This window comes from Colius striatus, chromosome 3 (assembly GCF_028858725.1).
Source record: "Colius striatus isolate bColStr4 chromosome 3, bColStr4.1.hap1, whole genome shotgun sequence".
NCBI classification, from domain to species: domain Eukaryota; kingdom Metazoa; phylum Chordata; class Aves; order Coliiformes; family Coliidae; genus Colius; species Colius striatus.
Window position 1 is genome coordinate 1,269,158 of NC_084761.1, and position 27,956 is coordinate 1,297,113.

The 27,956-nt window shown below is 55.8% G+C and overlaps 2 protein-coding genes across 21 annotated transcripts in view; one reads left to right on the forward strand and one right to left on the reverse strand.

Moving 5' to 3' along the window:
- Positions 1 to 424: 424 nt before the first annotated feature.
- MRPS34 (mitochondrial ribosomal protein S34) lies at positions 425 to 2,349 on the forward strand. Its single transcript, XM_061993253.1, has 3 exons — positions 425 to 1,163; positions 1,237 to 1,279; positions 1,705 to 2,349. Exons 1-3 carry the CDS (start codon positions 846 to 848, stop codon positions 1,980 to 1,982), a joined length of 639 nt encoding a protein of 212 aa, XP_061849237.1. The 5' UTR covers positions 425 to 845; the 3' UTR covers positions 1,983 to 2,349.
- A 1,737-nt stretch (positions 2,350 to 4,086) lies between these two features.
- MAPK8IP3 (mitogen-activated protein kinase 8 interacting protein 3) overlaps positions 4,087 to 27,956 on the reverse strand; it is a 70,993-nt gene continuing 47,123 nt past the window's right edge. For 9 of the 20 annotated variants that reach the window (XM_061994399.1, XM_061994395.1, XM_061994396.1 and 6 more), the window contains 20 exons: positions 26,771 to 26,852; positions 24,964 to 25,115; positions 24,147 to 24,203; positions 23,563 to 23,733; positions 21,634 to 21,760; positions 20,134 to 20,229; positions 18,487 to 18,648; positions 17,733 to 17,898; positions 16,549 to 16,734; positions 15,776 to 15,962; positions 14,942 to 15,064; positions 14,251 to 14,331; positions 13,662 to 13,729; positions 12,591 to 12,739; positions 11,594 to 11,765; positions 10,914 to 11,027; positions 9,491 to 9,529; positions 8,288 to 8,467; positions 7,366 to 7,509; positions 4,087 to 6,764 (listed from right to left, as the gene is read on the reverse strand). In XM_061994399.1, the coding sequence (XP_061850383.1) occupies positions 6,643 to 6,764; positions 7,366 to 7,509; positions 8,288 to 8,467; positions 9,491 to 9,529; positions 10,914 to 11,027; positions 11,594 to 11,765; positions 12,591 to 12,739; positions 13,662 to 13,729; positions 14,251 to 14,331; positions 14,942 to 15,064; positions 15,776 to 15,962; positions 16,549 to 16,734; positions 17,733 to 17,898; positions 18,487 to 18,648; positions 20,134 to 20,229; positions 21,634 to 21,760; positions 23,563 to 23,733; positions 24,147 to 24,203; positions 24,964 to 25,115; positions 26,771 to 26,852 (2,578 nt within the window). In that variant the 3' untranslated portion in view covers positions 4,087 to 6,642. Of the gene's footprint in view, positions 6,765 to 7,365; positions 7,510 to 8,287; positions 8,468 to 9,490; positions 9,530 to 10,913; positions 11,028 to 11,593; positions 11,766 to 12,590; positions 12,740 to 13,661; positions 13,730 to 14,250; positions 14,332 to 14,941; positions 15,065 to 15,775; positions 15,963 to 16,548; positions 16,735 to 17,732; positions 17,899 to 18,486; positions 18,649 to 20,133; positions 20,230 to 21,633; positions 21,794 to 23,562; positions 23,734 to 24,146; positions 24,204 to 24,963; positions 25,116 to 26,770; positions 26,853 to 27,956 lie in introns of all 20 variants that reach the window. The other 11 variants (XM_061994411.1, XM_061994410.1, XM_061994402.1 and 8 more) reach the window with 7 other exon arrangements.

The window sequence follows — 27,956 nt, forward strand, 5'->3', positions numbered from 1 at the left end:
CTGGCACCAACGCCCCCAGGCCCTTTCCCCCCGGGCAGTTTCCATCCCCTCTGCCCCAGCCTGGAGCTGCCTGGGCTTGGGGAGCCCCAAGGGCAGGCTCCAGCCCTTGCCCTTGTTCAACCTCATCCCACTGCCCTCAGCCCATGGCTCCAGCCTGGCCAGAGCCCTCTGAAGCTCCTTGCTGCCTTCAGACACATCCACACACCCACCCAGCTTGGTGTCCCCTCCAAAGGGACTGAGGGTGCCCTGGGTCCCCTCACCCCGATCACTGACACGGGTGTTAAACAGACCAGGCCCCGCGCTGAGCTCTGGCCGGCGGGGCGCTGCGGGGCGCTTCGTGCGGGTCGCGCTTCCCCCCGAGGCCGCGGCACGGAGCGTAACGGCGGCCGGGGCGGGGCGCGGCGGGTTCCGGCGCCGGCGGGAAGCGGGGAGGGGAACGGCGCGGCTCGGCTCGGCTCGGCTGGGCTCGGACCCGCTCGGCGGGGCTCGGCTGGACTCGGCTCGGCTCGGACACGCTCGGCAGGGCTCGGCTCGGAGGGGCTCGGCTCGGCTCGGAGGGGCTCGGCTCGGCGGAGCTCGGATCGGATCGGCTCGGATCCTCTCGGCTCGGCGGAGCTCGGATCGGATCGGCTCGGCTCGGCGGAGCTGGGCTCGGATCCGCTCGGATCCGCTCGGCTCGGCGGGGTTCGGCCGGGCTCGGCTCTGCTCAGATCGGCTCAGCTCGGCCGGGCTCGGCTCGGCTGAGATCGCCTCGGCTCGGCGGGGCTCGGCTCGGCGGGGCTCGGCTCGGATCCGCTCGGATCCTCTGTGCTCGGCCGGGCCGCCTCCCGCCGTCCGCGCTCGCCATGGGCCGCAAGAAGCTGCACCGCCCCATCGCCGCCATGGCCAAGAAGGTCCGTGAGTACCGGGAGCTGAAGAACCGGCCGCGGGACTCGCAGCGCTTCGCCCTGGATTACGAGACCATGCGGCGGCCGCTGACGCAGAAGCGGTTGCCGGTGCGGGCGTGGGAGGACGCGCGGAACGAGAAGCGGCTCTTCACGCTGCTGTGCCGCCAGCCCCGCTTCGGCGTGGGCCGCACCGTCACCCGCAAGTCCTGGCTCTGGGCCTACGACGAGCCCTGCTACTGGGTCATCGCCAAGGTGAAGCCGGACCACACGGCCGAGGTGAGCGCTGCCCCCCCGGCCCCGCGCGGCCCCGCGCCGCTCCCGCCGCCAACGCCGCGTCTGTGCTTTGCAGGACATGGACCACGGCAGGGCCTGGGGCTACCTGACCTTCAGAGGTGAGGAAACGCGCTGCCCCGCGGGAGGGCCGGGCGGAGTCTCCCCGGGGCTCAGGCACACGCGGGTCCGGCCCCACCGGCTGTGTTCGGGAGAGTGGGGAGGGACTGGCGGGGCTGAGAGCGGGCTGGAGCCTTCACGAGCACCACAGAGACCAAAACCGCCATAAGACTGCACCACAGAGAGGTGAAGTGACCTTCACACGGTCGACCGTGGCTTGCCTGTGGTCCTTTCCAGCCGTCTGTGGTTTGCTTTCCAAGGCCAGGGGTGGGATCCTGTAGGGCAGCAGCGGGGACACTGTGTGGACCATGGGGAACCTGTTGCCTGCTGTAGCTCCTTTGAGAGCAGAGTGGGTGCCTGCTGCGTTTCCCAGGGGGAGGGTGTTGCTGGTGGGGGTTGTGCACTGATGCTCATCACCCTCCCTCAGGCAAGACCGAGGAAGGAATGCAGGAGATTGACAAAGTGATGTACCACGACTGGAGGGTGGTGCCCAAGCACGAGGAGGAAGCCTTCAAGAAGTTCACCCCGGTGCCCGAGGAGACCGTCCAGTACGTCCCGTACCCGCCTCTGCTGCGAGCCATGATCCTGGCACAGCGGCAGAAGGAGGGGAAAGCCACCACGGAGGAGCCCCTGATCGATCTGCACAAGGTCATGGCCTCTCCCGTGCAGCGGGGCAAGAAGAAAGCGGCAGGGACACCGGTCTAGAGCCTGGTTGTGTGTCCTGAGCTGCTCTGGCTGGCTCTGCAGCACGTGCCTTGCCCGCTGTGGGATGGTGCAGCCCTGTAACAGCCACCTGAGCTGACAGGAAAGCAGCACCTGCCTTCAGGTTGTTAGTTTAGTCCATCACTTTGGCCTCAGTCGCAGAGGAACCGTCTTGGTTCCCTGTGTGGTCCGTGGATGTGTAGCTCCTGTCACCCAGCTGCGCTTCCTTGGGCAGAATTTCCTTCCCAGGCTGAAAACTGGGGCTTTTCACAACGTTTTCCAGGTCATTTGGGTCCTGTGCAAGGGGCAGAGAGAGTATCACAGAGTTCCTACAAATGTATCCACTAATGGGAATAAACGTGTTCTTATTCCTGCAGCAGGCTTCCAGGAGGGTTTGGTGTGTTTTTGTCAGGGCATGGAGACCGTGGTGAGGTCCAGCTGCAGAGCCATGGGCTCAATAAAGTACAGGCACAGCCTCAGATTCCTCCCAGCTGCTGGGGAATCATCTGGCTTTCCTGCACGTGGTGGCAATGAACAACTCAGGAGGAACACAACTTGCCTTGGGATGCTGAGCTTACCCAGAGGTATCCATCTGTTACTCCCAGAGGAGGCTGTTTGGGCAGAAATCCTTTTCAGCTTGGCTCTTGCTGGTTGAAGCTGTTCCCAGGCTGTTGCCTGGTGTGGTGAACGTTGCAGTTCTCAGCATTTCTCAGCTCCTCATGGTGCCTGAGGGCTCTGCTGCTCCCCCAGGAACCCCTGCAGGGGCTGCTCTGGGTGTGGGAGGAAGGGGCACAGGAGCTGCTGGGGTCAGCAGCCTTGTGCATCAGCTCCTTGCACAAGCAGCCAGCTCATTCTTTTCCCTCCTGGAGTGGGCAGTCAGGAGCTGCTCTTCCCAGCCCCAGCCCTGTGCACACTCAGCCTCCCCCCAGCCCCAGCCCTGTGCACACTCAGCCTCCCCCCAGCCCCAGCCCTGTGCACATTCAGCCTCCCCCAGCCCTGTGCACACTCAGCCTCCCCCCAGCCCCAGCCCTGTGCACACTCAGCCTCCCCCAGCCCCAGCCCTGTGCACACTCAGCCTCCCCCCAGCCCTGTGCACACTCAGCCTCCCCCCAGCCCCAGCCCTGTGCACACTCAGCCTCCCCCCAGCCCCAGCCCTGTGCACACTCAGCCTCCCCCAGCCCAGCCCACTCCCTGTGTGGACAGGCTGAGAGGCAGAAAGGGCCTCAGTGCTGTGCAGCCCTGCTCAGCAGCACCCAAACGTCCTGCTGGGACCAACATTCTGCTCAGCCTCAACCCAACACAGAGCCCTGGGAGGTGCCATTCACTCTGTCCCAGCCCAAAGCAGGACAGCCTTGAATTAATGCAGTTCCTGGAGTGGGAGCACTGCTGGGACTGACAGGATCTCACTGCCTGCACTGCTGTGGGACATTGGTAGGTGCCAGCCTGTGCTCACAGGGTCACTGACAAGCTGGGTGCTGAAAGCTGAGCCTGATGTGTCCCCACAGCAGCTCCCCAAGGGCAGGGCTGCAGGTGGGCAGCAGCTGAGCGCTTGGTCTTTTCTGCCTCTTACTCCTCTGCTGGCAGAAGCTCCAGGTTGCCCCGTGGCTTGCAGAGCCAGCCCCTTCTGCTCTGACCCACTGAGCAACCCACATCTCATTTGGGATCTCAACACTTACCCACAGGGTGGGTGTCAGCAGGATGGGGGACACTTTGCTCTGTGGTGCCCAGGGCCAGGACAAGGGGTGATGGACATCAGCTGGGACACAAACAGTTCCCCTGGCACAGGAGGAGAAAGTCCTTTGGTGCTGAGGGGAGGGAGCCCTGGCCCAGGCTGCCCAGGGAGGGTGTGGAGGCTCCTTCTCAGGAGGTTTCCAACCCCAGCTGGACACGTTCCTGTGCCCCTGAGCCAGGGGAAGCTGCTGGAGCAGGGGCTGGGGCTGCAGCAGCTCTGCAGGGCCCTTCCAGCCCCCTCCACGCTGCGATTCTGCCATTTCTCACCACTAAACTGCTCAACAGCACCTGAGCTGCCCCTTCCAGCCTTCCCAGAGCCCTGCTGTTCTGGGGGGCTGCACAGAGCCCCTTGTGCTGGGGCAGGAAGGACACTCGCTGATGTGACCACGTTTATTACATACAGAACAGCTATGGTTTGTTGTCTGGTAGCACAGGGGAGGAAGCAGGGGAAGGTACAGCAGTCTCTTGCCAGATGCCCTCTCAGAGCCAGCAGCGCAGTTTACAGGCCTTTAAGACACTTTTTGTTTGTTTTAAAATCCTTTTGTAACATACAAGGTACTTTACATACATCACAGTGGAGGTATGACGGGGGGGTGGTGGTGAAGCCCCTCAGTTGGCACCTTGGTGCCCAGCCAGGCAGCAGCTGCCCCAGGAGCTGGCACCAGAGGCTGCTTCTGCCCCTCTCCCATGGCAGCGTCTCGTGGGACGACACGCAGCGAGCTGGGGAAGGAACATGGGGGGGAGAGGCCCCAGGTGGGTCTCCTGGTGTTGCCAGGGCTCTGTGGTGACAGGAGATGGAGTGCTGTCACTTGGCTGCTGAAACCAGCTGCAGAACAGGCAGAAGAGGTAAAAACGTTGCAGTTCCTTGTTTGCCTAAGGGAGAGGGGACAGAGCCAGGGACTTAACACACTCTGTTGTGACCCAAAGAGCTGTTCCTAGCAGAAAGCACTTTGGGGAGGTGAAGGGGAAGCCTGGCCTGGTTCATCCCCACACAGGAGGTGGCTGCAAACCCCCCTCAGCCCCAGTGGGGCCAGTGGCTGAGGTCACCACCCAGCTGCTCTCCCACCTCAGTCACGGGCACCACGGTGGCTCTGTGCTCTGGCTCCCCACAGACATCCTCTTGCCTCCTTGCAGGGGCAATGGATGCCCCAGCCTTTTCTCAACTGTGAGCCCAAAAAGCAGCTCAGTGCTGCTCCATCAGGACAGGTGCCACGTGGCAGAGCTTGCCCTGGGAATGCCACATCCCTGCAGCTCACAAGGAGCAGCCTGGTCCGTAGGGACAGGCAGAGGACACAGCTGGGAGCTCCCTGGGAGAGGGAGGCAGCCCCCAGCTCTCCTCAAACCACTGCACAGGGACATCCTTCTGGACCTGATCTAGGTGGGACCTGCTTTAGCAGGGCTCTGGACTGCATCACCCCTAAAAGTCCCTTCCAACCCCCACCATTCAGTGATTCTATGAGCCCAGAGTGCTGCACAGCCCAGGGAAGAAACAGAATGATCCCCAGGAGCTTCCAAACCCACTGCTAACAACTGCTCCCTGCTCTAGTCCTGCACGGGAGGGAGTGCTCAAAGGGAACAGAGCTCATCCTTGTGGAGATGGGGCTGTTTCTGCTGTCAGAAAGGGAGAACAAACCTTTGCAACTACGTCTGGAGCTGCTGTGTTCTGCAGCTGGAGCTCAAAACCTCTCTCCCTTGCCCCATGTTTTGTTGCAGGATGCAGCTCTGCAGTCCCCCAGCACTGCTCACACCTGGAGGGCCCCCAGCATCTCTCTCAGCATCTCTCTCAGGGGTTGTCAGTTCTCCTCAAGAGTCAGACGTTTCCAGCTTTTCAACCTGCTCACTAACAAACCCAGTGCTTGTGACACTGGGTAAAGGGGGTGAGAAGATCTGGCCTTAAATCCCCTTTCCTGTGAAGACAGAGCCTTTCTACACCTCGACTGCCCCCACACAGTGTCCCCTCACTGACAACCAGTGAAGGAAAACAGCCTTCACTCCCCTTCCAGCAGCTCCCAGGGTGGGGATGCAGCCTCAGAGGCAAAGTCACCTCCAGGTGTTCATGCAGAGGCCAGGGCTGCCCAACATCCTCCTCCCTCCCCTGTGTTTGAGAAGCCACCAAATGCTACACAGAGACAGCTGAACGCTGCAGGATGTACCCCAGAGTTCCTTTCTGCCTGGTGTTTCTGCAAGGGGGGGGTCAAAAAGTATTGCTGCTTTCTCTGCTCCTAAAACAAAGCACAGTTCCAGTACCTTTTTGCTACCACGGTTTCCAACAGCCCTGTGGCCTCCACCATCAAGCACCCAGCTCCCACCTCAGGCCTCCAAACCATCCTCTCTGCCACAGGGGGTCACCCAGCAGCAGAGGAGGGAGACTTCTCCTCCTGCGAGCACAGAGGACGTGTTTCCCCACAGCAACGGCACTGCTGCCTCCTCCAGCCAAACTGCAGAGCTGCCTGAGCCCTCACACTCCTTTCTGCTGAGGGCTGCTTGGAACCTGGCTGCTCTGGGTCCGGGGGACAGGATTCTGTGCTGGAGGTGCGTAAGGTGGAGAGTCCACTGGTGAAGTGGAAAGGATTTCTGCTGCAGCTGTGGTTCAGTGCTTCAGTGAGGGATGCACTTCTCATGCAGGAGGGAGCGAGGTGAGCTGCCAGAGACCCTGAGCCACCCCCCTCCATCCAGCTCCAGCTCCCCCTCCTCCGTGCCCTGCCATTTCTCTCCTTTGTAGATGCCAGTTCCAGAGCAGAACAACCATCCAAGCACACGGGCCCAAGGTGAGAGCTGCAAGTTCCGAGGCTGCAGGGGGTGAGAGTCCGAGGCAGGAGCCGTTGTGGTGGCCTGGGGTCGGTTTCCAGCAGCAGGAGGGATGCAGGTGGTGTATGTACAGCTGGGCATTCGGGCGGGAGCAGGGACGTCACACGTGGGGAGGGAGCGCCGCTCACTCGGGGATGTAGGACACCTGCCACACAATGATGTGGCTCCTTTCAGCCTTGGAAAGCACTGGCTTCACCTGGGTGGCGTCTCCTGTGTTCTCCTCTGTCTCATCGTCTTCTCCATCCCCTGAAGGGAGAAAACAGAGAGTGAAAAAGGCAAGGAAGTAAATCCCAAATTGCACTGCTCTGGAGCACTTCCAAAGAGGCCAACATCCCTGCCACAGGCTCAGCAGGCCAGCAACAGCCAGCACGAGCTGAGACCTTTATGGCCAGAGAGCACCCATGGCAACATGCTGCAGGACTCTATGGCTGCGGGGAGCTGGGGGTCGGGCTCTGCTCCCCAGGCAGCAATGACAGGACAAGAGGCAATGGGCTGCAGCTGCCCCAGGGGAGGCTGAGGCTGGAGCTGAGGCACAACTGTTTCCCTCAGAGGGGTGTCAGCCCCTGTGCCAGGCTGCCCAGGGAGCTGGGGGAGTGCCCAGCCCTGGAGGGATCCCAGAGGCGTGGGGCTGAGGTGCTGAGGGCTGTGGGTCAGTGCTGGGCTGGGGCAGGGTGAGGGGAGTGGGTGGATTTGATGGGCTTGAAGGGCTTTAACAAGCACACCAATTGCATGGTTGTATGATTTGCCCTGGCAGCCAGAGGCAGCTGGTAACACAGAGCTTTGTGTTACCCTTGAGCTTTGCCTGCCCCCAGCAGTGAGCCCAGCCCCTGCAGCCCCGGGCACTCACCGATCCTGAAGTCGATGTAGCCCTCGCCCCCGCTCAGCACCAGCACGTTCTTCAGCTTCTGCCCCTCGGTGTCCGTGGCTGCTGTGCTGGGGCTCTCTGACGGGCTGTCCAGCACGCTCCCGTTCAGCGTGGCCAGGACATTGCCTGGGGACACAGAGGAGCTGTCAGTGGCCCTGCTCAGATCACACACACACACGCAGAGCTGGGCAGGCCAATTCATACAATCACAGTGGTGGGGTTGGAAGGGGTCTTTAGAGCTCATCCAGCCCAACCCCCTGCAGAAGCAGCTCCCACCTAGATCAGGCCACACAGGAACGTGTCCAGGAGGGGTTTGAAGAGCTCCAAGGAAGGAGCCTCCACACCCTCCCTGGGCAGCCTGGGCCAGGGCTCCCTCACCTCAGCACTGACACAGTTTTTCCTTATGTTTAAGTGGAACTGTTTGTGTTCCAGCTTCATCCCATCAGCCCTTGTCCTGTTGCTAGATACAACAGGAAAAAGTGCTGCCCCAACCTCCTGACACCCACCAGTGAGATATTTGTCACTATTAATGAGCTCCCCCCTCAGTCTCCTCCAGACTGAACAGCCCCAGGTCCTGCAGCCTTTCCTCAGCAGGAAGATGCTCCAGTCCCGATCATCTTGGTGTCCCTGCACTGGCCTCTCTGCAGCAGTTCCCTGTCCCTCTGGAGCTGAGGAGCCCAGAACTGGCCACAGGACCCTCAGCAGGGCAGAGCAGAGGGGCAGCACAACCTCCCTTGGCCCGCTGCCGTTCCTCCCGCTGCTGAAACATGGAAGTCACTGCAGTCCCAAGCACAGTGGCTCAGCCAGGGCTCGGCAAGGAGCGGCGTGGCCGGCTGCCTGCCGCAGAGCAGCTCCAGCTCCTGGTGCCAGGACTCTCCCAGGGAGGGGCTGGGCTGCTCCCTACCCGGCACGGACACGAAGAACTTGACGGCGTCGCGGTGGCCGTGGAAGCAGAGCTGTGCCTGGGCCATGGAGCAGTAGGGGATGAAGCTGCTGGCGCACTTGTCGCTGCTGTCGTCGCCGTACACGTGGATGACGCCGCCGGCGCGGCCGCCCTCTGCAGACGTGGGGGACGTCTTGTTGGCTGGGGACAGGGAGCAGGAAGGTGGTCAGTCAGGGATGGCTTTGAGTGGCTTTTACTGAAGGGATTCAAAGGGGAGACTCGTGAGCCATGAAGGAAAACCTTTAAAGACACGGGTCCCTGAAGGCTTAGTGTGAAGGATGTGATGGAGGAGGCTGCAGCAGCCTGTGTGTTGCCTCCATCTGCAGGCTGGTGACTCGCCACTTATGACACAAACTGCATTTTCCCATCAGATCCAGTATTCAGCTGCTCATGAGGCACACAGCCCTGGAGGAGCTGGGCAAGAGGGACACAAGGGCAAGCTAGACAACGGCTCTGAGACGCCCCAGGGAAGGCCTGGGCCCTGCTTGGTACCAGCACTCCTTCTTGCTCAGTGTTTGGCTTCTTACTCCAACCACTATCAGATGCTTGAAGAGGAGCAGGCACACGTTGGCAATGCTTCTGGACAGCCACAGAAACGTCTTACAATGATACAAACATGCTCCCCTCTGAGCCTGGAAAGGTCAGGGAAGCAGAAATCTGAACTCAGACCCTGCCTTAACTGGCACAAACCCAAACAATTGTTAATATCTATCACGGTCCTGTCTGGGTGAAGTCTGGGTTGACTACCTGCAGCTGCCACAGCACCCGCTGCCATGGGCTGGGAACTGCTGAGAGAAGCATCCCTGGAAAAACAAAGGTGACTGAGGAAGACCTTGGAAGAACAACCTAACCCTGGCTCAATGAGCCTTGACAGACTGCATCCCAAACCTGGCCAACCACACACTAAGGGAACTGCTGATGAAGAGGCAAGTCACAAAACACCCCAGAGGGGTGGCTGATGAGATGCATGACAATGGTTTTTGGCCATGGGAAACGAGGACGTTGCCATCGCTGTCTCTGGTCACTTCTCTCAGGTGAGACTTGGAATGAAAGAGCGATGAGGGAAAAAAGGGATGGAGAGAGCTGGATGGCAGGTGGGAGGATGGGCAGAATGGGAGTGGCTGCAAAAGGAGTGAAAGCTGAAGGAAGGAGGCGTGGACTTACCCCGGAGCCCAAGGAGTTGGCCTCGGTGGAGGACTACAGCTAGGCACAGGCAGGGAGTGGGAACACAGAGGGGCACGGGAAGAGACGGGCAGCAGGGAGAGAAGAGAGAGGTGATTACCAGCAGAGAACTCAGGGAGGAACAGAAACTGTTATCAAACTGAGAGAACCCCCCACAGGAGCTGCAGACAGGTCTGGATCACTTCACACCAACACTCTGCTCGCTCACTTTGCTCTTGTCTAATGGGGAGAAATGTAACATCTGAGATGGGGCAGGGACCAGGGTCCAAAGGGTCCCTTGTTAAGTCGCTTCTGAGGCTCCACTGCTTACCCCACTTTTACAGGAGCACCAAAAAGATAATGCAAGTGGTTTACAGCAAGGACCAAGCTGAATGAGGACAGCAGCCCCAAGAAGGAATGGGCTTTAAAGCAGGGATTCAGAAAGGAGACCGTGTGCCACGCACAGAGATGAGTGTCACCAGCTTGGTGCTGTCAGCCCCCAGCATACCCAGCTCCAGCAGCCTCAGAGGCCACCTCAGCCCTGACTCCCAGGAGCATTACACCAGGATTGCTCCTCACATGCAAGAGCCATTTGCTTCTCAGCTTTCCTGCCAGCACTGGTGAAGAAATGTAGAACTGGGCTGCTTTGTGCTGAAAGCCACTGCAATCAGCCTCAAACCCTACTCCCCCATCCCAGTCTGGAGCAGACCTTCAAAACAAGATGCTGACTGGCAGGTCCAGGACAGGATTACTAAGAGCTTCAGCTAAACTGCCAGCTCCAAGGATGTACCTATCAGCTGCTACTGGTGGGTCTCCTCACCAAGTTGGATTTGGCACAGGACACAGGTTGGTACTTGATGGGTAAAGCTGAGCCCTAATTGGAGTAAATGAAGCTTTTTTGTAAGGTCAGTTTCTGGAACATACTGTTTGGGAGCTGTTTAGCTGTCCATGCCAAACTATCGTTGCCAGGGGGATCTTGCTGGTGATTCCTCATCCCATGGCCTCCCTTTGGAGACTTACTGCAGTTCCCAAAGCTTTGCTACAGAATCAGTTCCCACCAGTCTGCTCTGTCGAGGTCCCACTCAAACCAGAAGACTGTACAGATGGTAGAAAAGCCATTTGTCCCCCAAGAAGGAAACAGCTTCAACTGAACTGAAAGGGATGGTAACAGACACCTATTTGGTTTCAGACAGGTTAAATCCATTTAAACCTTAGCACAGAGGAGTTAAACTGAGCTCAGGGCTGCTCGTACCCAGGGCTCTTCTCTCTGAACGCTGCTATGCTCAATGGTGTGTCAGGGTCACAGTACAAACACCATGAGAGCACTGGCCTGCCAGAGGCATCCATCACACTGCACAGCTGAGAGGAAAAAGCCTCCTTCTCTGAGGGAGGGGACACAGAAGGATCTGCAGTAGATGTCACTTACTCTCAGTCAGTGGGATGGAGATGACGACGCCGTTCCCTGTCCCGACCCAGAGGCGGTTGCCAGCGATGAGCAGGGCTGTGATCCTCACGAAGGAGAAGCCCAGCTTGCCTGTGCCTGAGCAGGAGAGACAACTGGAGTCAGTCACGATGGGCAATGAAGCTGGGGAAGGGGCTGGAGCACAAGGGTGCTGGGGAGGGGCTGAGGGAATGGGGGTGCTGAGCCTGGAGAAGAGGAGGCTGAGGGCAGCCAGCAGCACTCTCTGACACTCCCTGACAGGGGGCTGCAGGGAGCTGGGGGTCGGGCTCTGCTCCCCAGGCAGCAATGACAGGACAAGAGGCAATGGGCTGCAGCTGCCCCAGGGGAGGCTGAGGCTGGAGCTGAGGCACAACTGTTTCCCTGAGAGGGGTGTGAGCCCCTGTGCCAGGCTGCCCAGGGAGCTGGGGGAGTGCCCAGCCCTGGAGGGACCCCAAAGGCGTGGGGCTGAGGTGCTGAGGGCTGTGGGTCAGTGCTGGGCTGGGCAGGGTGAGGGCAGGGCTGGGACTGCAGCAGCCTCAGGGGCTTTCCCAGCCCAAAGGATTCTGTGGTTGTGTGACTTTGGGCAAGGGTTTGCTAGTGGATTCCAAATTGTCTCTGGCCTGAGTAAGCAACAGCCCAGGTGCTGCCAGTCCCTGGTGCCTCACCCAGCATCTTGCTGACGTAAGGCTCGATGTCCACGTCCTGCAGGTGCTGGTGGCTGTGGGCATGGTAGAGCCTGAGCGTGGAGTCCAGGCGGATGGACACCCACACGCCGTCCCCGATCCACGCCAGCTGCCGCACCTGGCTCTCCCGCCGGGGGTGGGCGTCGAAGGACTTCTGAAACAACAAGCACAGCGGCTCCCTAAAGGCTCCACACATCCACACTTACACCCCCCCTTCCTCGACTGACATCACGGCCTTGGGGCCTCAGAGCTCTTGGAGGAAACGTGTGAGGGGCAGCTGGCCCCAGGAGCCCGCTGCAGGAAACCTCTGGTTGGGAATGAGGAGCTGGAGAGCAGCTGTGAGGAGGTTGTGCTCTCTGCAGACCTCTTCAGGAGCAAGAACACTTAGAAACCAAGAGCCTCCGATGTGCTTGCTTGGAAAAACCCCCATACAACTCCAGTATAGAGTCCAAAGACCAAGCTGCCCTGGCTCACCAGTGAGATCCAGCACTTCTCCTTTCACTGGTGTTATTCCAAGCACTGTCACACTTCCAAGCAAACCTTCCACAAACGTGGTTTGTAGCAACACCACTGTATTGAGTTTCACCTAAGAGGCTCTGAACACCCTATTTCATAGGCAAGTGGGAGGGCTGGGGCTTGCTGACTGTGCTGCCTTGTGCCACAGGGCCTACAGATGGAGAAGCCTCAGGAGTGTCTGTGCTGGGTGGCTGTGAAGCACACACACACTGCTGCAGTCTCACAGACTCACCAGTACAGGCAGAGGAAGTGCTTGGTTTACATCTCCAGACTTAAGCTCTGCAAAGGGAGGAAGGAATCAACGTCCCCTGGACAGATAACGTGACCCAGACTGACAGCTGGGCTCCTGCGCTCAGCAATGACAACACACAGGTTCAGCATTCCCATTCTGCTGCAGGAAACAGCTACAGGAATCAACACAAGCCAAGCACGTGGCTGCAGGCACACACTGGGGTGCTCTCACCTCAATCTGCATCGTCTTTGGCTGGATCACGTGGATTTTGTTCTTGTAGCCACACCACACTCTATCGTAGACAACGGCCATGCAGCGGATGGAATGGTGAGTGTGACCCAGGTCCATCAGGTGGTAGTTACTGAGATCCCACTGCCCATCTGTGGTCAAAAGGAGTGTGGGAAGATGGATATCATCCTTCATGGCATGTCAGTATGCAACAGAATCACCTGCCTTTCCCTCAGCCCCAGCTGTGCAGCCTCAGCCAAGTGCTCACTGTGTCCTGTGAATCCACACCAGTGCTTTGGGCACAGCCTTACACTGAGCAAACACAGGGCAATAAAGCTTAGTTTGGTGGGCTGAAAGCTCTCCAAATCAGGCTAATTGAAGCACCTTTCTGTGGCAATGAAGTGAACAGGCTTCTCTAATAACAGAACAGCAGGAGAAGACAGACAGCCCAACAAGGCTATGTGGAAACTTCAAAGGAAGTGGACCTTGCAGTGAACCTTCCTCACCCCCCAGGCAGACAACATCATTGCCCCCAGGGTGAGGAATCAAACTCCCTTCTCTGGTGCTTACTTTCTAACTGAGCAGGCAGACACTGTGTCCTTCACAGACAGGTGACTGCTGTGGCCTGAAGCTTTGTCCCGTTTCCAATGGGAACGATTCTTATGTGTCCACAGCCAGGTTTAAACTCCTGGCAAAGGCTGAATCCAAACAAAAGCCACAAACCCAGAAGTCTCTGTGTTTCCCCTTGCTGGACAAACTGCTACTCAGTAAGTAACCAAGCCCTTAACATGCAAACATTAGTCCCAGTGGCAGTGGTGTTCCTAGAAGTAAGGCATTTACCGTGCATGTGCTGCACAGAACACCCCCACGTGGTTTTGTTCACAAAAGCTCAGAAGTGGTGGTAAAGCATGCCTTGGGTGTTTCAGGACAAGGATTACAGGTGTACAATAGCTCTGTATCTTAACCACATGTTTGCACTCTGGCAAGCCAGCACCTCTCCTTCTAGACTCAGGACAGCAGACAATCCATCGCTACGCTTCTGGCCAAGTTGGGTTTCCTCTCGTTGACTCTTACCTTCTGCCCGGTGGAATATGGCTAATGTCCCATCTGCCAGAGCAACAAGAACCCTCCCTTTCACATGCCTGAAAGCACAGAACAGTAAACACTTACACAAACCTGCAGGGCTAAGAAATGCCTTGTGACACCATGCACAGCATCTTTATGTTCTCTCTGCAACCCCCAGGCAGTTCATCACTCCCAGGAGCAGCCTGCAAGGGCTGAGGCTGACACCTCTGACCTTCATTGTAGTAAGATCATCCATAAACTTCCTCTTGAGGTTCCCTCCTCCTTCACACTACAAACTCCATCAGTTCCAACAGCTTCCACCTAATTTACACCCCGGTGAACTTTTGCCTTTCCCCTCCTCCCTCATTTCCTCCCGATCCTGCTGATCTCATTTAGTACCTTATGCACAAACTGGGTCCTGCAGCAGAGCAGGAAAATGGCTCAGTATGAGGCTTCCCAGTAACAAAAACCATGGGAAACTTCCCTCCCAAAACTCAGAAGAGCAAAGGAAAAGATGCCTGACAAAGGGCTGCTTCCCCCATGTAAAGTGCTGCTTGGGCACGGAACCCTCTCCTTCAGCATGTGTGTGCACACTTACACCAGGCTCAGGACAGAGTCCTTCAGCTTTATGGAGTGCAGACACTTCTTCCAGTTGGATACAGCTGAGTGCACGTAGAGCCTGTGAGATGGGAGGAATGGCAGAGGGTCAGCAGCAAGGCCCCAGGCCTCAGCCTCACCACAGAATCACAGAGTGGGAAAGGTTGGAACAGACCTCTAGAGATCATCTAGAATCACAGACTGGTTTCAGCTGGAAGAGCCCTTTCAGCCCATGGGGTGCAGCCTCTGTCCCAGCCCCATCACCCACCAGCCCATTGCCCTCAGTGTAACACCCACCCAGCTCTGAAACCCCTCCAGGGACTCCATCCCCTCCCTGGGCAGCTGTTCCAATGCCTGACAGCCCTGGCACCAAACAAACTCCTCCTCAGACCCAGCCTGAACCTCCCCTGCTGCAACTTGAGGCCGTTTCCTCTTGTTAGTAGGGTGAAGCATCTAGTCCAACCCCCCTGCTCAAGCAGGTGCAGCCAGATCAGGTCACAGAGACCAGGCCTGAGGCTTTCCTCCTAGGAAGGTGGAGGTGAAATGAGGAAGTGAGGTGAAACCTCTGTGCCTCTGATGAGCCGAGGGCTCAGAACAAAGAGCAATGAAAAGCTCCTCCAGACACAAGGAGTGAATGGAAAGCAGGGCCCAGAAAAGGGAGGTGACAGATGTGGAAGCCCAGGGGAACCCACCAGCCATTCTGTGCCCCCAGCCACATGGTGGGTGCTGCGCTGGTGCAGGCGCCGGACGCGTCCCCGTTCGACTCCTGCTCTGGCACCACTGTGCTTGGCTCTGTCTTCAGCTGCCCATTCTCCCTGTGGGGCAAAGGCACATTAGTGGAGGCTACAGCAGCAGCAATGCAGAGTGCCCAGCAATGCAGAGTGCCCAGCTGCACTCACAGCCTGGCACTGGAGGGCAGATGAGGGCCCTTGTACACACAAATCGCTTCCTGCTCTTCACTGGTTTGGAACTGCTTTGGCTCTTCCATCTGCCACTTGAAAAACTTCCTTTTCCCCCTCCCCACTAAACACAAACAGCAAGTACTTCAGATCTACAGAACTGAAGTGTTTGGCAGTGCTGTCACACCAACAGTATTTCCCCTGTTCGCTTCCAGCTTCAACAGAAGCAGCTGAGAATGGCTCTGTCACTTGGGAACATCCATCCAAGACTTCCCCCTTGCTCCTCACATCAGGCTCCAATCTTAACAACTTGTAGCTGGTGAACATGCTTTCTTCATCATCTTTACAGCACACCAGAGGTTCTTCTGGAACAAATCATTCATAAACTCATCCTGAGAGCTCAAGCACTTGCACCTCACCAGCTGACAGGCTGCTGCAGGCTGAACCCTGTTTATCTCCATTTCATTCCCTTCCCTCCCTGGCAGCCCACCTGGAATTTTGTTGGGGCACAAAGCTGAGAAGTTGGCCACTTTATGAGAAGGTCAGGCTGGTTCTGGTATCCAACAGCTTATGGAAACAAAGAGCTGATCAAGAGATGAAGTGGCACTTTGGCCCCAGGCTGCCTACCCGTTCTGCCTGAGGGGTGTGTGCTCAGGAACTGCCTCTGTGAAGATGTGCTCTGTGAGGGGCCCAGGTTGGGCCTGAGCCGCCTCTGCCTCGCTTGCACCGTTCTCTGGCACCTCTGTAGCTTCTGTTGCCTCCTCAGTAGACTGGGACTGGTTGATTTTCCCGTTGCAGACAGCAGCCACCTCACCTAAAAGACAAAGAGCAGCGTGATGCTGTGGCAGATGAGTTGGTGAGGTCACTATACAGAGATCAGGCTGTCAAGTTTTAGTTTATCCTCCCTTGCCAAATGCAGTTGGGCCCTGAGTCTGCACCACAGGCAGCAGCTCATCCAGTGCCTGCATGGGCAACAGAGGCTGTTTTAAAGAGAGCCATGATCTGTGACTAGCAAAAAGCCCCCCAGGGCTGCCCACTGCAGAATGGAGCAAGGGCAGCATTATGGTTTTCACATGGGCTCGACTGACATGACAAGGAAACAAGGTCCAGAGGAGAAGCCATGAGAACAGAAGCAGCTGTAGCAGGGCAAACACATCCCCTGCCCAAAATACCCTGCTGTGTGACCTCTGCAAGCAGGCTGCAGGATGTGGGTCACCAGGAGAGAAATGTGCCAAAAGGGCCTTTGCTGTGGCACATGAGGAAACTTCCCGAGGCCTTTGATGGAGGTGATTCGGGGACAGGAGCTGGCTCAGGAGCAGGAGGACGCGGCTCTAAGACCAGAAGCTCAGGTGGGGCCAGGTGTAACTGGACTGCCATGAAGTCTGACATGCAGGACTCACTCTGCCCCTTGTCCAGCACAGGTGTGTCACCACGAGAGGAGCAGTTGCTCCGTGGCACGTTGCAGCGGGTGGCACAGCCCACCAGAGTGATTCCTGCCAGGACACCGTCTGCTCCCGACGACTCCTCGGGGTTGATGTCTCCCTCCAGGAAGATCTCCCCTGGAGGGTAATCGCTCTCACTGGCAGCTGAGGGGCAAAGAACACATTCTGCCATTAGTGTGGCTGTACCTGCTCACTGACACGCAGCAGCACTCCTGAGGCAGCCATGCAGATGGAGGATGATGAGCCTCAGGGGTCACTGTCCTGGGGAGGCCCCGAAGCATCCATCAACGTCACAACATCCATCAACACCCAGGCCAGCCACAGACACCCCCTAAACCTGGGCAAGGCTCACTCATGGAATGACAGCATGGTGGGGTTGGAAGGGACCTTTAGAGCTCATCCAGCCCAACCCCCTGCAGAAGCAGGGTCACCTAGATCAGGTCACACAGGAACGTGTCCAGGTGGGGTTTGAAGAGCTCCAAGGAAGGAGCCTCCACACCCTCCCTGGGCAGCCTGGGCCAGGGCTCCCTCACTCAAACACTTCTGCCTTATGTTTCAATGGAACTTGTTGTGTTCCAGCTTCATCCCATCACCCCTTGTCCTGTTCCTAGATACAACAGAAAAAAAGTGCTGCCCCAACCTGCTGACACCCACCATTTATAAACTTGTAACTATTAATGAGGTCCCCCCTCAGTCTCCTCTTCTCCAGACCAAACAGCTCCAGGTCCCACATAAAGAAGATGCTCCAGTGCCCTGATCATCTTGGTGTCCCTGCACTGGCCTCTCTGCAGCAGTTCCCTGTCTCTCTGCAGTTGGGGAGCCCAGAACTGGCCACAGGACTCCAGCTCAGGCCTCAGCAGGGCAGAGCAGAGGGGCAGCAGAACCTCCCTCCCCCTGCTGCCCACACTCTGCTTGATACATCCAAGCTCCCAAGGACCATCTCTTGCTCCCAAGAACCATCCTTCACCTGCCAAAGGAACAACCCACTAACTGTTCAACAGTGAGGGATCCCCATGGCAAGGTCCTACAAGAAGGCAAGATCCAAGTTACAGCTTTGAGGGACGGTCCCAGAAGGCAGCAGGGAACGTTTGTGACTCCTCAGGGGAGCAGGTGACCCTGTGCAGACCACAGCCAGAGCTTACCAGGGATGCTGGAGATGCAGAGCACGTGAGCATTGCAGACAGTGAACTGATCCACCACGGTGCCAGGCTGATTGGCGTCGATAATCACCACTTTACTGGTGGACAGCGTGCTAGTGAGGATCCAGACACGACTGGACGTGGCATCCATTTCATGGAGCTCCTTTGCCTTCAGGGGAACAAGCACAGGGGCAGGCTCAGTGCTCCTCTGGGATCAGCCTCAGCCTGTCAGTGCTTGGCAACATTCACACAGGCAAATACCACAACGCTGGCCTCAGAGAGCCAAATCTCTCCTCAGCTGAGGCAAATAAGATGAGTTATGCAAATGTCAGTCATGTTGCTGCACTAGGATCTGGAACACTGGCCAAAGAGCTCATCTGGCTTCTCAGGACAAGAGGAGTTTGGCCATTAATTTATCTTCTGAGAGGACTGACTAATGTACCACTCAACACTCACATCAGACACAATGTGATGGAGCTGGGATGCACTCAGCCTACCAGCTTAAGCAAGCTGCCCTGAGACCTGCAGGGCAGCTGTGGGATAGAATCCACAAACCAGAAAGGGTAAAATGTTGCATCATCATCTGCAAGTTACTGCTTGGTTCTTTAAAACAATCCCCCAACACTTCAGACTGTTACAAAACAGAGCTGAAATACATCCCAAGAGCTTCAACTTCTGACCCAAAGGGACCCTCAGACTCTGCTGTGGGATGAGAAAACACACAGGACAGAAGGAAAAGAGTGTTTGCTTTTCTGACCTTCTTCTTTTCAGGAGATGTGTGGTTACTTTTGTTGTTCTCCCCTTCCACTTCCCTGTCACAGGTGAGAGGATCACGTCCAGGGTCCAGCTTCTGCCCGTTGCCAGGCTCCTGCTCCACAGGTCTCCATCCCGTGAGATTGACTCCAGCTGCACACCACAGCTAAGCAACAGAAACAGGAACCTTACACCAAGAAGCCTGAGGGCTCCAGAGTCTCTGTAAACTCAGGTACCTTTGTAGAGAACTGTGGGCACGTGTCAAACACTTAAAATATGTAGCTGGAAAAAGCAGATCTTGTTGATTTCTACCAAAGACACAGATCTGATGGAGGTGAGACAAAGGTGCCCTGTGACCTGGGGACAAATGGCTGCTTTTAGCAGGTGTGACTAAGAGATAATAAATCAGGTGCATAACTGCAAACAGGCTTCTGAAATGTCCTCAGGTTTTCTGGCTCTGGGGTTGCTCAGTCACTGCAGCAAAGCCAGCAGGACACAGCTGATGCACCCAGCTCGGGGTACAAGGAGTGTGCTGCTTAACCAGAGCTGAGGATACACCACCAGTGCACCCCTGTGCCCCAGCCTCCCCCTCTCACCCCTTTGCACTCCTCTGCTTCCTCACACACTCCCTGGCCCAAAGATCAGTGTTTATCTGAGCTTAAAGAGCTATTTAAAGAACTCAGATGGCAAGAAATGGAGCTGCAGAAAAATCCCACCCTGAAAATGGGAAGGAAAAGGTTAAAATGAAGTGTAAAAAGTCACAGCATCACAGAATCCCAAGGGATGGAAGGAAGATGCAAAGCTCAGCCAGTGCAACCCCCCTGCCAGAGCAGCAGCACCTAGAGCAGGGCACACAGGGACTCATCCAGCTGGGGTGGAATGTCTCCAGAGAAGGAGCCTCCACAGCCCATCTGGGCAAGATGCACACTGCCTGTTCCCTGACATCCAGTGCAGCCAGCCTCCTGTGAGCTGCTGCCAGGTGGCCTTTCAGAAGAATGCTGGGAACCAGACTACAGAAACAAACACTGTGTTTGCCCCAAATCACAAAGGAAAGCTGCTGAGCAGAACATCACCCAAAGACCACACACCACCCTGCCAAAACCAGCTGTGTGAGAGTTCCCTCCAACATCAGGAGGTCATCCTAAACCAGCACTGAATGAAGCTAGTGACAACCTGCCTGTCTCAAACCAACCAGTCACAGTAGATCAGCACTGCTCCAAATGCTCTAGCACTGCACAGAACTCTGCTTTGGGTCACTTTGGCCTGTTACCAGTGGAATCTTGACCAAATACAGAGTGATTAGATGCATTTTTACCTTCAGCTGCTCATTCTCATGATGTTTTATACCCTAAGGACTCTTAGCAAAAGCATTAAAAGTGTTGCTGATACTATGGAAAAGCTGCCTGAGAAAAGCATATGATGTAAGAGAGAAGTATTGGACCTGGCAACCTGAGTCAGCTGAGAGAATCCTTACAGAGAGGTGCTTTGCCCTACACACACCAGAAACCACCACTCACACACAAAGGCAGTGGGGATGTGGAAGCTGCAACACAGACTGTGAAATAAATACAGTCTGACAGCAAAACTTGGACACTTTGCACCAAACCTGTGTGCTTATCCATGTCTGGAAGGGTTTGCAGAGGCAACATACCTTCATGGTGGGGTCTTTCTCTACGAGTGGGCGACAATAGACAGGCACAGGGACGTTCTTCATGCGGGTGTCTTCCTGGCCACCGTTGGGACTCAGCTGTGGGGAAGAGGAGGTGAGAACAGCACAAAGTGTAAACATCCAGGCCATGGCAGATGCCACCCATGTGGCACACTGAAGGAAAAGCCCTCAGAGGTGGGTATTGCTGAGGCTTCACAGTGCCAGTCCCTGGGAGCAGCCTGCTCTAGAGATTGGCCCTCCCACCATGACACAGTGACCCAGAGGTGGTTGGGGGAAGGGTCAGTAATGGATGCTCCCTGTAAAGAAGTCCCAGAGCTGGCATTCCCTTCTGTCACAGCTTGAAAATCACCCACTTTCAATCCATATTGCAAGACTCCTTCAATACAGGTGGGTTTTGATCAGTTAAATGAGACACAGTCTGAGAAATGAGGCTGACGACACTGGATTTTGTGTCAGTGTTGGGGGGAAGTGGGAGCAAACTGCACTGCCTTTGGCTTTGACATTAAATGATTGGTAAAGTTCTCAAAATCTAAACGAAATCCCAGCAAGGTGGGGGCTGGCAGGGCCCTGCAGAGCTGCTCCAGCCCCAGCCCCTGCTCCAGCAGCTTCCCCTGGCTCAGGGGCACAGGAACGTGTCCAGCTGGGGTTGGAAACCTCCTGAGCAGGAGCCTCCACACCCTCCCTGGGCAGCCTGGGCCAGGGCTCCCTCCCCTCAGCACCAAAGGAGCTTCTCCTCCTGTGCCAGGGGAACTGTTTGTGTCCCAGCTGATGTCCATCACCCCTTGTCCTGACCCTGGGCACCACAGAACAAAGTGTCCCCCCATGCTGCTGACACCCAGCCTTTAGGTGCTTGTCAGTGCTGCTGAGGTGCCCCTGAGCTCAGGCTTCTCTTCTCCAGGCTCAACAGCCCCAGGGCTGCAGCCTTTCCTCCTCACACACATGTTGCATCCCCTCAGCACTTTGGTGTCCCTGCACTGGCCTCTCTGCAGCAGTTCCCTGTCTCTCTGCAGCTGGGTAGCCCAGAACTGGCCACAGGACTCCAGCTGAGGCCTCAGCAGGGCAGAGCAGAGGGGCAGCAGAACCTCCCTCCCCCTGCTGCCCACACTCTTCTTCACACAGCCCAGAAGCCACTGGCTTCATGCCCATGAGGGCACGTTGCTGGCTCAGGGTTGGTTTGCTGTCAATCAAGTCTCTCTCCTGGAGCTGCTCTCCAGCAGGTCACACCCAGCCTGTGCTGGTGCAGGGGTTGTTCCATCCCAGCTGCAGGACTCTGCCCTTGTTGAACCTTATGAGGTTCCTCTGCCCAGCTCTCAGCCTGCCCAGCTCTCCCTGCCTGGCAGCTCAGCCTCTGGTGAATCAGCCAGTGCTCCCAGTTTGGTGCCATCAGGGAACTTGCTGAGGGTCCCTCTGTCCACCTCACCCAGAGACTAAAGCTAAGGCTGTTAGTTCTGCCTTGGTTCCCCTGCCCAGGGTGCTCCCTACCTGCTTGTACTTGGCAGGGAGGCTCCAGCCACAGGCCTGCAGCCGCCCGTCGTCGTTGCGCACGTGCTCGCGGACCTGCCGGTACTGCTCCCGCTTCTGCTCGCGCCGCGCCGACGACGTGCAGTCACTGAGGAGAGAAGCAACAGCCTTACTTCTCAATCTAGGGTTAGAAACAGAAGCTGAGGGTTAAGGGGGCATCTCCACAGCACGGGGAGGAGACACACAGCAAAGCAAACCCATCTGTGGGGAACAGACGCAGGAAAGCGGAGAGAGAGACACGGCCACCTGGGATGTCTGGCTCCCTGCTCCCTGAGCGATGGGGCAGGCTCAGGCACTGCCATCCCCACTCCAGTGCTCACAGAGCCCTTCAGAAAGAGGGACCCAACCTTCCACAAGACCTCTGAGTCTATGAGATTACAGCAGTTCTGGCTTAGCTGTTACAGTGTACTGACCTAACGTCTCCGTTGGGAAGCAACTGGATTCCTTCCCCCCTGCACTACAGTCAACTACTTACTGTCCTGTCCCTTTCCAAGCTCTCTCTTGCTGACATGCAAAATATGCACTGGCTGCTGTTGGAAACTGCTGGTTTCAACAGAACAACCCCATCTTTGCACTGGCAAAGGTTAAAATCCATCTGTGAGGCATGTTTTAATACCAACAAAGGCACTCCCAGCTCTCAACAGGTTCGAGTCTCATTCCAAGGTACAAACATCAGCAAAAAAGCCCAATCCAAAACAAAAACCCCTACACAGAATGACACAGACACTCAAAACAAAAACAACCCCCTGCACATGCCCAGGGAGAGCATGAGAGAAGACAGCCCTTAGTCACAGTGCTTAATGCACTGCTGGCAAGCACCCAGACACCACACCATGGCTATCATACTGGAACCAGACATAAAAAACAACAGAATCAAGGCACTGGGTACCTGTAAAATACCAATTTACCCTTCTAAAGAACCTCCCTTCAGATTTAGCAGCTTCCCAACAGATGTTTCTACTGCAGGAGTTGTAATTCTCTATTGTCACACTCCGCAAAGTGCTTGCACAGAACCACTCCCCACGTGGGCCTGCACAGCCTCAGATTGGCATTCCCAAGGCAGTAAAGCACAGATGAGTTTTCTCCCTTCACATCAGAGACTTAAAGGACAAGAGTTGCAGTAGCAATACTTAAGAGGCTCTTTTTGGCATGGTTAAGATTAAAACCAAGTATCTGTAACCTAAATGTGCTGTTGAGAGAAGTTTTGTCTTCACCTAAACTATCTGTCAGCTGGGTTGGGCAAAGCATTCCACCGCACCACCCCAGTGCTGCCCTCAGGCTCTACAACAAGCCTCTCCTCATCCTACTGCAGTCTGCAGCCAGGAGCACACAGCCAGGCTGAGGCCAACTTGAGCCTACAGCTGTCCCTGCTCAGGTTGAACCACCATGGCCTAGAAAGCCACAGCAGCAATCACAGAGTCCTTTGGGTTGGAGAAGCCCTTGAAGCTGCTGCAGTCCAAGCCCTAAGCCACAGCCCTCAGCACCACAGCTCTGGGATCCCTCCAGGGCTGGGCACTCCCCCAGCTCCCTGGGCAGCCTGGCACAGGGGCTCACACCCCTCTCAGGGAAACAGTTGTGCCTCAGCTCCAGCCTCAGCCTCCCCTGGGGCAGCTGCAGCCCATTGCCTCTTGTCCTGCCATTGCTGCCTGGGGAGCAGAGCCTGACCCCCAGCTCCCTGCTGTCAAGTATATTTGGGAGGGCAAAATCTCCCGAGCCCATCACGTGGCAACCGCTGAATGAAAGACCAAGGAGATAAAGCAGAAGAAACAGAAACACATGAACACAACACAGGCTGGGGCTTTCTGAAGCAGAAAACAGCTTATTTTAAGACAATGTGCTGTTGAGCAGAGCTGCAGGGGGCTGTGGCTTGGCACACAGCACACAACTCACTCCTCAGGGAAGAACTCCAGGGTCCGGCTCCCGGCCGAGATCTGGCACATGGTGTGGCTGCGGCGCTGGCTGAACCCTGCTGTGGTGGGAGACTTGTAGTGGATGTTCACAGATGGGTAGGTTCTCTTTGCAGGTGGGGGACTGGAGGAGGAGCTGAACAGGCGGCTGAAGCTAAAGGACAGAAAAAGGCTGTAAGAGACAAGGTGCCTGGGGAGAAAACACGGCGGAGTCACAACAGGGGAAGCAAGAGGAGAGCAGGCAGGGGCTGTGAGGCATCAGCAGCTAAACACAGAGCTAAGCTCTCAGACTGACTGATGGCAGGTGTTCCCAGCTTCCAGAAACACCCTTCCTCTGTAAACAGCCCTTTAATGAAACGGGTTGTGAGTGTGTGTGTTTCCATTGCAGTACACTCACGACCTTTGTGGAAGCTCAGATGTGACTGGGATTCCACCCAGGACAAAGGAAGCCCTTGAAGGCCAAAGAGTTCAGCTGACAGCACTTTTAGTTGCTGCTTCATTAATGTCACAGTCTATTGGCAACATTTCCCCTTTCCTTTCCCTCACACAAACCAGCAGGGAACTTACAACTGCCAGATGGTGGATTTCTTCTTCTCCTGGACGGAGGGGTGTTCGCGGGAAGCTCTGAGGACAAACACAGCAGAAGCAAGTTCATTCCAGCACCTCTAACCCAAGCTTCTGGCACCTCCACCAAGGATGCCATGGCAAAAATCAGAATTCATTCTGATTTCTGTTTCAAAACACAGCAGAGGACGTGCACTGGGCTTTAACACCCAACCACTTCACGTTTCAACATCCATCTGAAGTGAAGCGTGCTCAAGGTGAAGTCTTATCAGCTCCCCACAACACAACCACTGCCACAGCACCAGTTTGGTAACTACAGATCCCAGCATTATACTAATTTCAAGCCACAGCCTTTAGAAGTCATCATTTAGAAGCAACTCTCTTCCCTACAGCTTCTCCCAGCTTCATCAGCACACGAGAGAGGAGCAAAACCAAGAGCTGCACGGTGTCTCCAATGATGATGGCGACTTGAGAGCTGGGATTTTTTGGAGGTCTGAGAGGTTTTTTTCAGCCCAGGTTCAGTAATAAGAGAGAAAAAAGAAGCCCCACCAGGTGTTAGGAGAGAAGCATTTACAGTCTGGAAAGCTTTCAGGCAGGGGGATCATAGAATCACAGAATGGTGGGGTTGGAAGGGACCTTTAGAGCTCATCCAGAAGCAGGGTCACCTGGATCAGGTCACACAGGAACGTGTCCAGGTGGGTCTTGAAGAGCTCCAAGGAAGGAGCCTCCACACCTACTTGGTAGGAGTTCCACTGACCACTGTGTCAAACACAGCCAGGTTCTGCCCTAAATAGGACTGCTGACCAGCAGCCAGTCTCACCTGATCATCTCTGTCCACCTGACAGCCTCCTGGAGCTCCATCAGCCTCTCCTTGTACTGGTTCCTCTCCATGAGCACTCGGGCCATCTCCACGCGGGTGAAGCGGCGGCGCTGGGCTATGGGAATGTTGTCCTGCAGGGGGGAGGAGCACTGCTTCAGCCAACAAAAGATGGAAGGGGATTGATGTTAGTACAGGGCAAGTCAGGGGACAGAAAGACATAGTCGTTAGTTCTGCTCCTGTTCTCACTGAACCTCCCTGTGCGAGGTTATTCATTCCAGACAAGTGAGCTCCAAACCATGGCTCACGGACCTCTGGGGGCTTCTGCAAACCCATGGGCTTGAGAATTACAACCACCACCAAAATGAAACCACCACCCAGGGGCTACTGTGAGGAAGGTGCTTGGAGAGTGTGCATGGGAAGCTGAGCATCGCCAGCGGTCCGTTGGCACACAGGTTTGGGAAGCAAAGCTTGAGGTGTTTAGCAAAGCCAGTCACAAGGAGCAGGGAGCACCATGTAATGCCACCCCTCCTCTCTAGAGGATGAGGAAGGAGGTGTTCTGTTAGAGCACACTGATGAAAGGGGAGGGCACAGGAACCTAAAGGCCAGCCTTCTCCTCTCTGGTGCATAGGCTGGCCTTGCAGGGAGGACACACACAGCTTTAGGTTAGCAGGCAACAGGAATGACGTTCTGCTTGTCTCTCTTGAGGAGTGGGAAATGAGAACAACGTGGCTAAGCTGGGGAAAATATCTGTCCCAAAAGAAATGGTAAGGATGTGGGGAACTCATGACTAGGAAGTGGCCCTGGGTTGTGCCTAGACTGAGGCAGCTCCTAAGCTCAGTCAGCAGAGAGCTGGAATGGCACCAACCAACCAAGTCCCTCTCCAGCCCCTGGGACATGGAACAAGCCTGTCCCACCCATCAAAAGGAGAAGAGTGGAAGTTAAAATGGATTTCACAACCTTTTAACTATAAAACAGCCCCAGACCTCCTGTCAGTCCAGCTTGAAAGAAATCCAGCCCTCTTCAGCACCTCACAAGCACAACTTAAGCACTTTCCTATCTACCTACAAGTCTAGCCCAGCTGTGAGGGAATTAGGCCAGAATCAAACCTGCTCCAGTGTCTTCTACAAAGCAAGAACAGTGATACTGAAGTGTGTCTGATTCCCTGTCCCAGCAGAGTGACATTTACAAGGAAAATCTCTGTTACTGCTTTGGTTTGCTTTTTGGCTACAGCTGGTCTCTGTTGAAAAGCTTCTTCCTCAGCCAAAACGGTTTGAAGAGCTGTCACAGAGACCAGCCCATGAGCCTCCTCTGCCTGAACACCCTGTAACAGGCAGCATTATGGCTTATGTAAAAGAAACAAAGAGAAAAACAAGGCCACGGGTGTGAGACTGCAGAACTAAGGAAAGGCTGCAGTTACTGCTGCAAAGCTGTGTGTGTAACCTGGATGTCACTGCACAACGTCCTCACGGCTTCACTGCCAGTGTGGGCACAGGCTCTTGGGGAGAAGCCTGACTCCCACAGGGCCTGGGGAGAAACCACACTGCACACTCAGGCTGCAGTTCAGAATTAGGAAGTAGATAAACCAGAAGGTGCTAAGCAGAGCACAAGCCACATGGTGCACACCATGCCAACTGTTCATCCTTGCCTCAAAGCCCTACACAGAGCTACACTCACAGCACCTGCAATGCTCATCAGCAACACCCCACACTCTGCTCCCCCTGCTAAGCAATCTGCACCCCAGGACTCACACACATGAAGTAATACAAACACCCCCTTTTCCCACAGGCATTTTAGTAATGTAATATACCAATTCTGTACAGAGATAGCTGCTTACATCCTCCACCTCCTCTTTGGGTTCTCGTCGGGCAACAATCGCTTCAGATTTCACTCTAGGAAACAGGAAGAAAAGGCATCAGACCAGCAAGTGGTCCCATGGCTGGCCCTGAGGTGTTCTGGGAGAACCATCCATGGGGTGTCTGCATGCACCACAAGGAGACCTTTCAACCCATACAAATCACGGGAGGCTTCTCTCATCTCTCTCCCTCTGTCTCACAGCATGTTACTCTGCAGAGCTTCACTGACATCACTCTGTTTCCTTTGGAGTGTTTGATGTAAGCAACAGAATATTGACCACTGGAACAGCCCAGCCAATTCGTATTTCAGAGCCATGACCTATGTTCAAATGTTTGATGAGGTATTTACCCCAGGAAAACTGAGCCATTACCATCAGTGAAAATGCTGCCTTAGGTTCTTCTTCTGGGCTGCTTCTTTTTCACTTGCCAGTTTGAAAGCCCATGTCCCTGCTGCATTATATCATATATATAACAAGAGATTCAAAAGGCATTTTAGAAAATCGGGTCCATTTCACAGAATCACAGAGTCTCAAGGGCTGGAAGGGAGCTGCAGAGCCCAGCCAGTGCAACCCCCTGCCAGAGCAGCAGCACCCAGAGCAGGGCACACAGGGACTCATCCAGATGGGTTGGAATGTCTCCAGAGAAGGAGCCTCCACAGCCCATCTGGGCAGCCCCTGCCAGTGCTCCCTCACCTCAACAGGGAACAACTTTGTCCTTGTGTTGCTTTGGAACCTCTTCTGTTGCAGCTTGTTGCCCCTTGTCCTGTCATTGTCCATCCCTGAGCACAGCCTGGCTCCAGCCTCCTCACACCCACCCTTGATGGATCTGTAACATGACTGAGCTCACCCCTCAGGCTCCTCCAAGCTGCAGAGCCCCAGCTCCCTCAGCCTTTCATCACAAGGCAGATGCTCCACTCCAGCATCTCTGTGGCCCTGCACTGAGCTCTCTCCAGCAGCTCCCTGTCCCTCTGCAACTGAGCCTCTTGTGGGAGTATTTTCATGTCAGACACTGAACAAGGAAGAGCCCAGCCAGTGTCATCACTGCACTGAGATTACAGAGGCAACCTTCCAGATTCCAGTTGCAAAAGAGATGCTGTCCTCTGAAATGCGTCAGCACAGTGCAACTACAGCTACTCAGAAT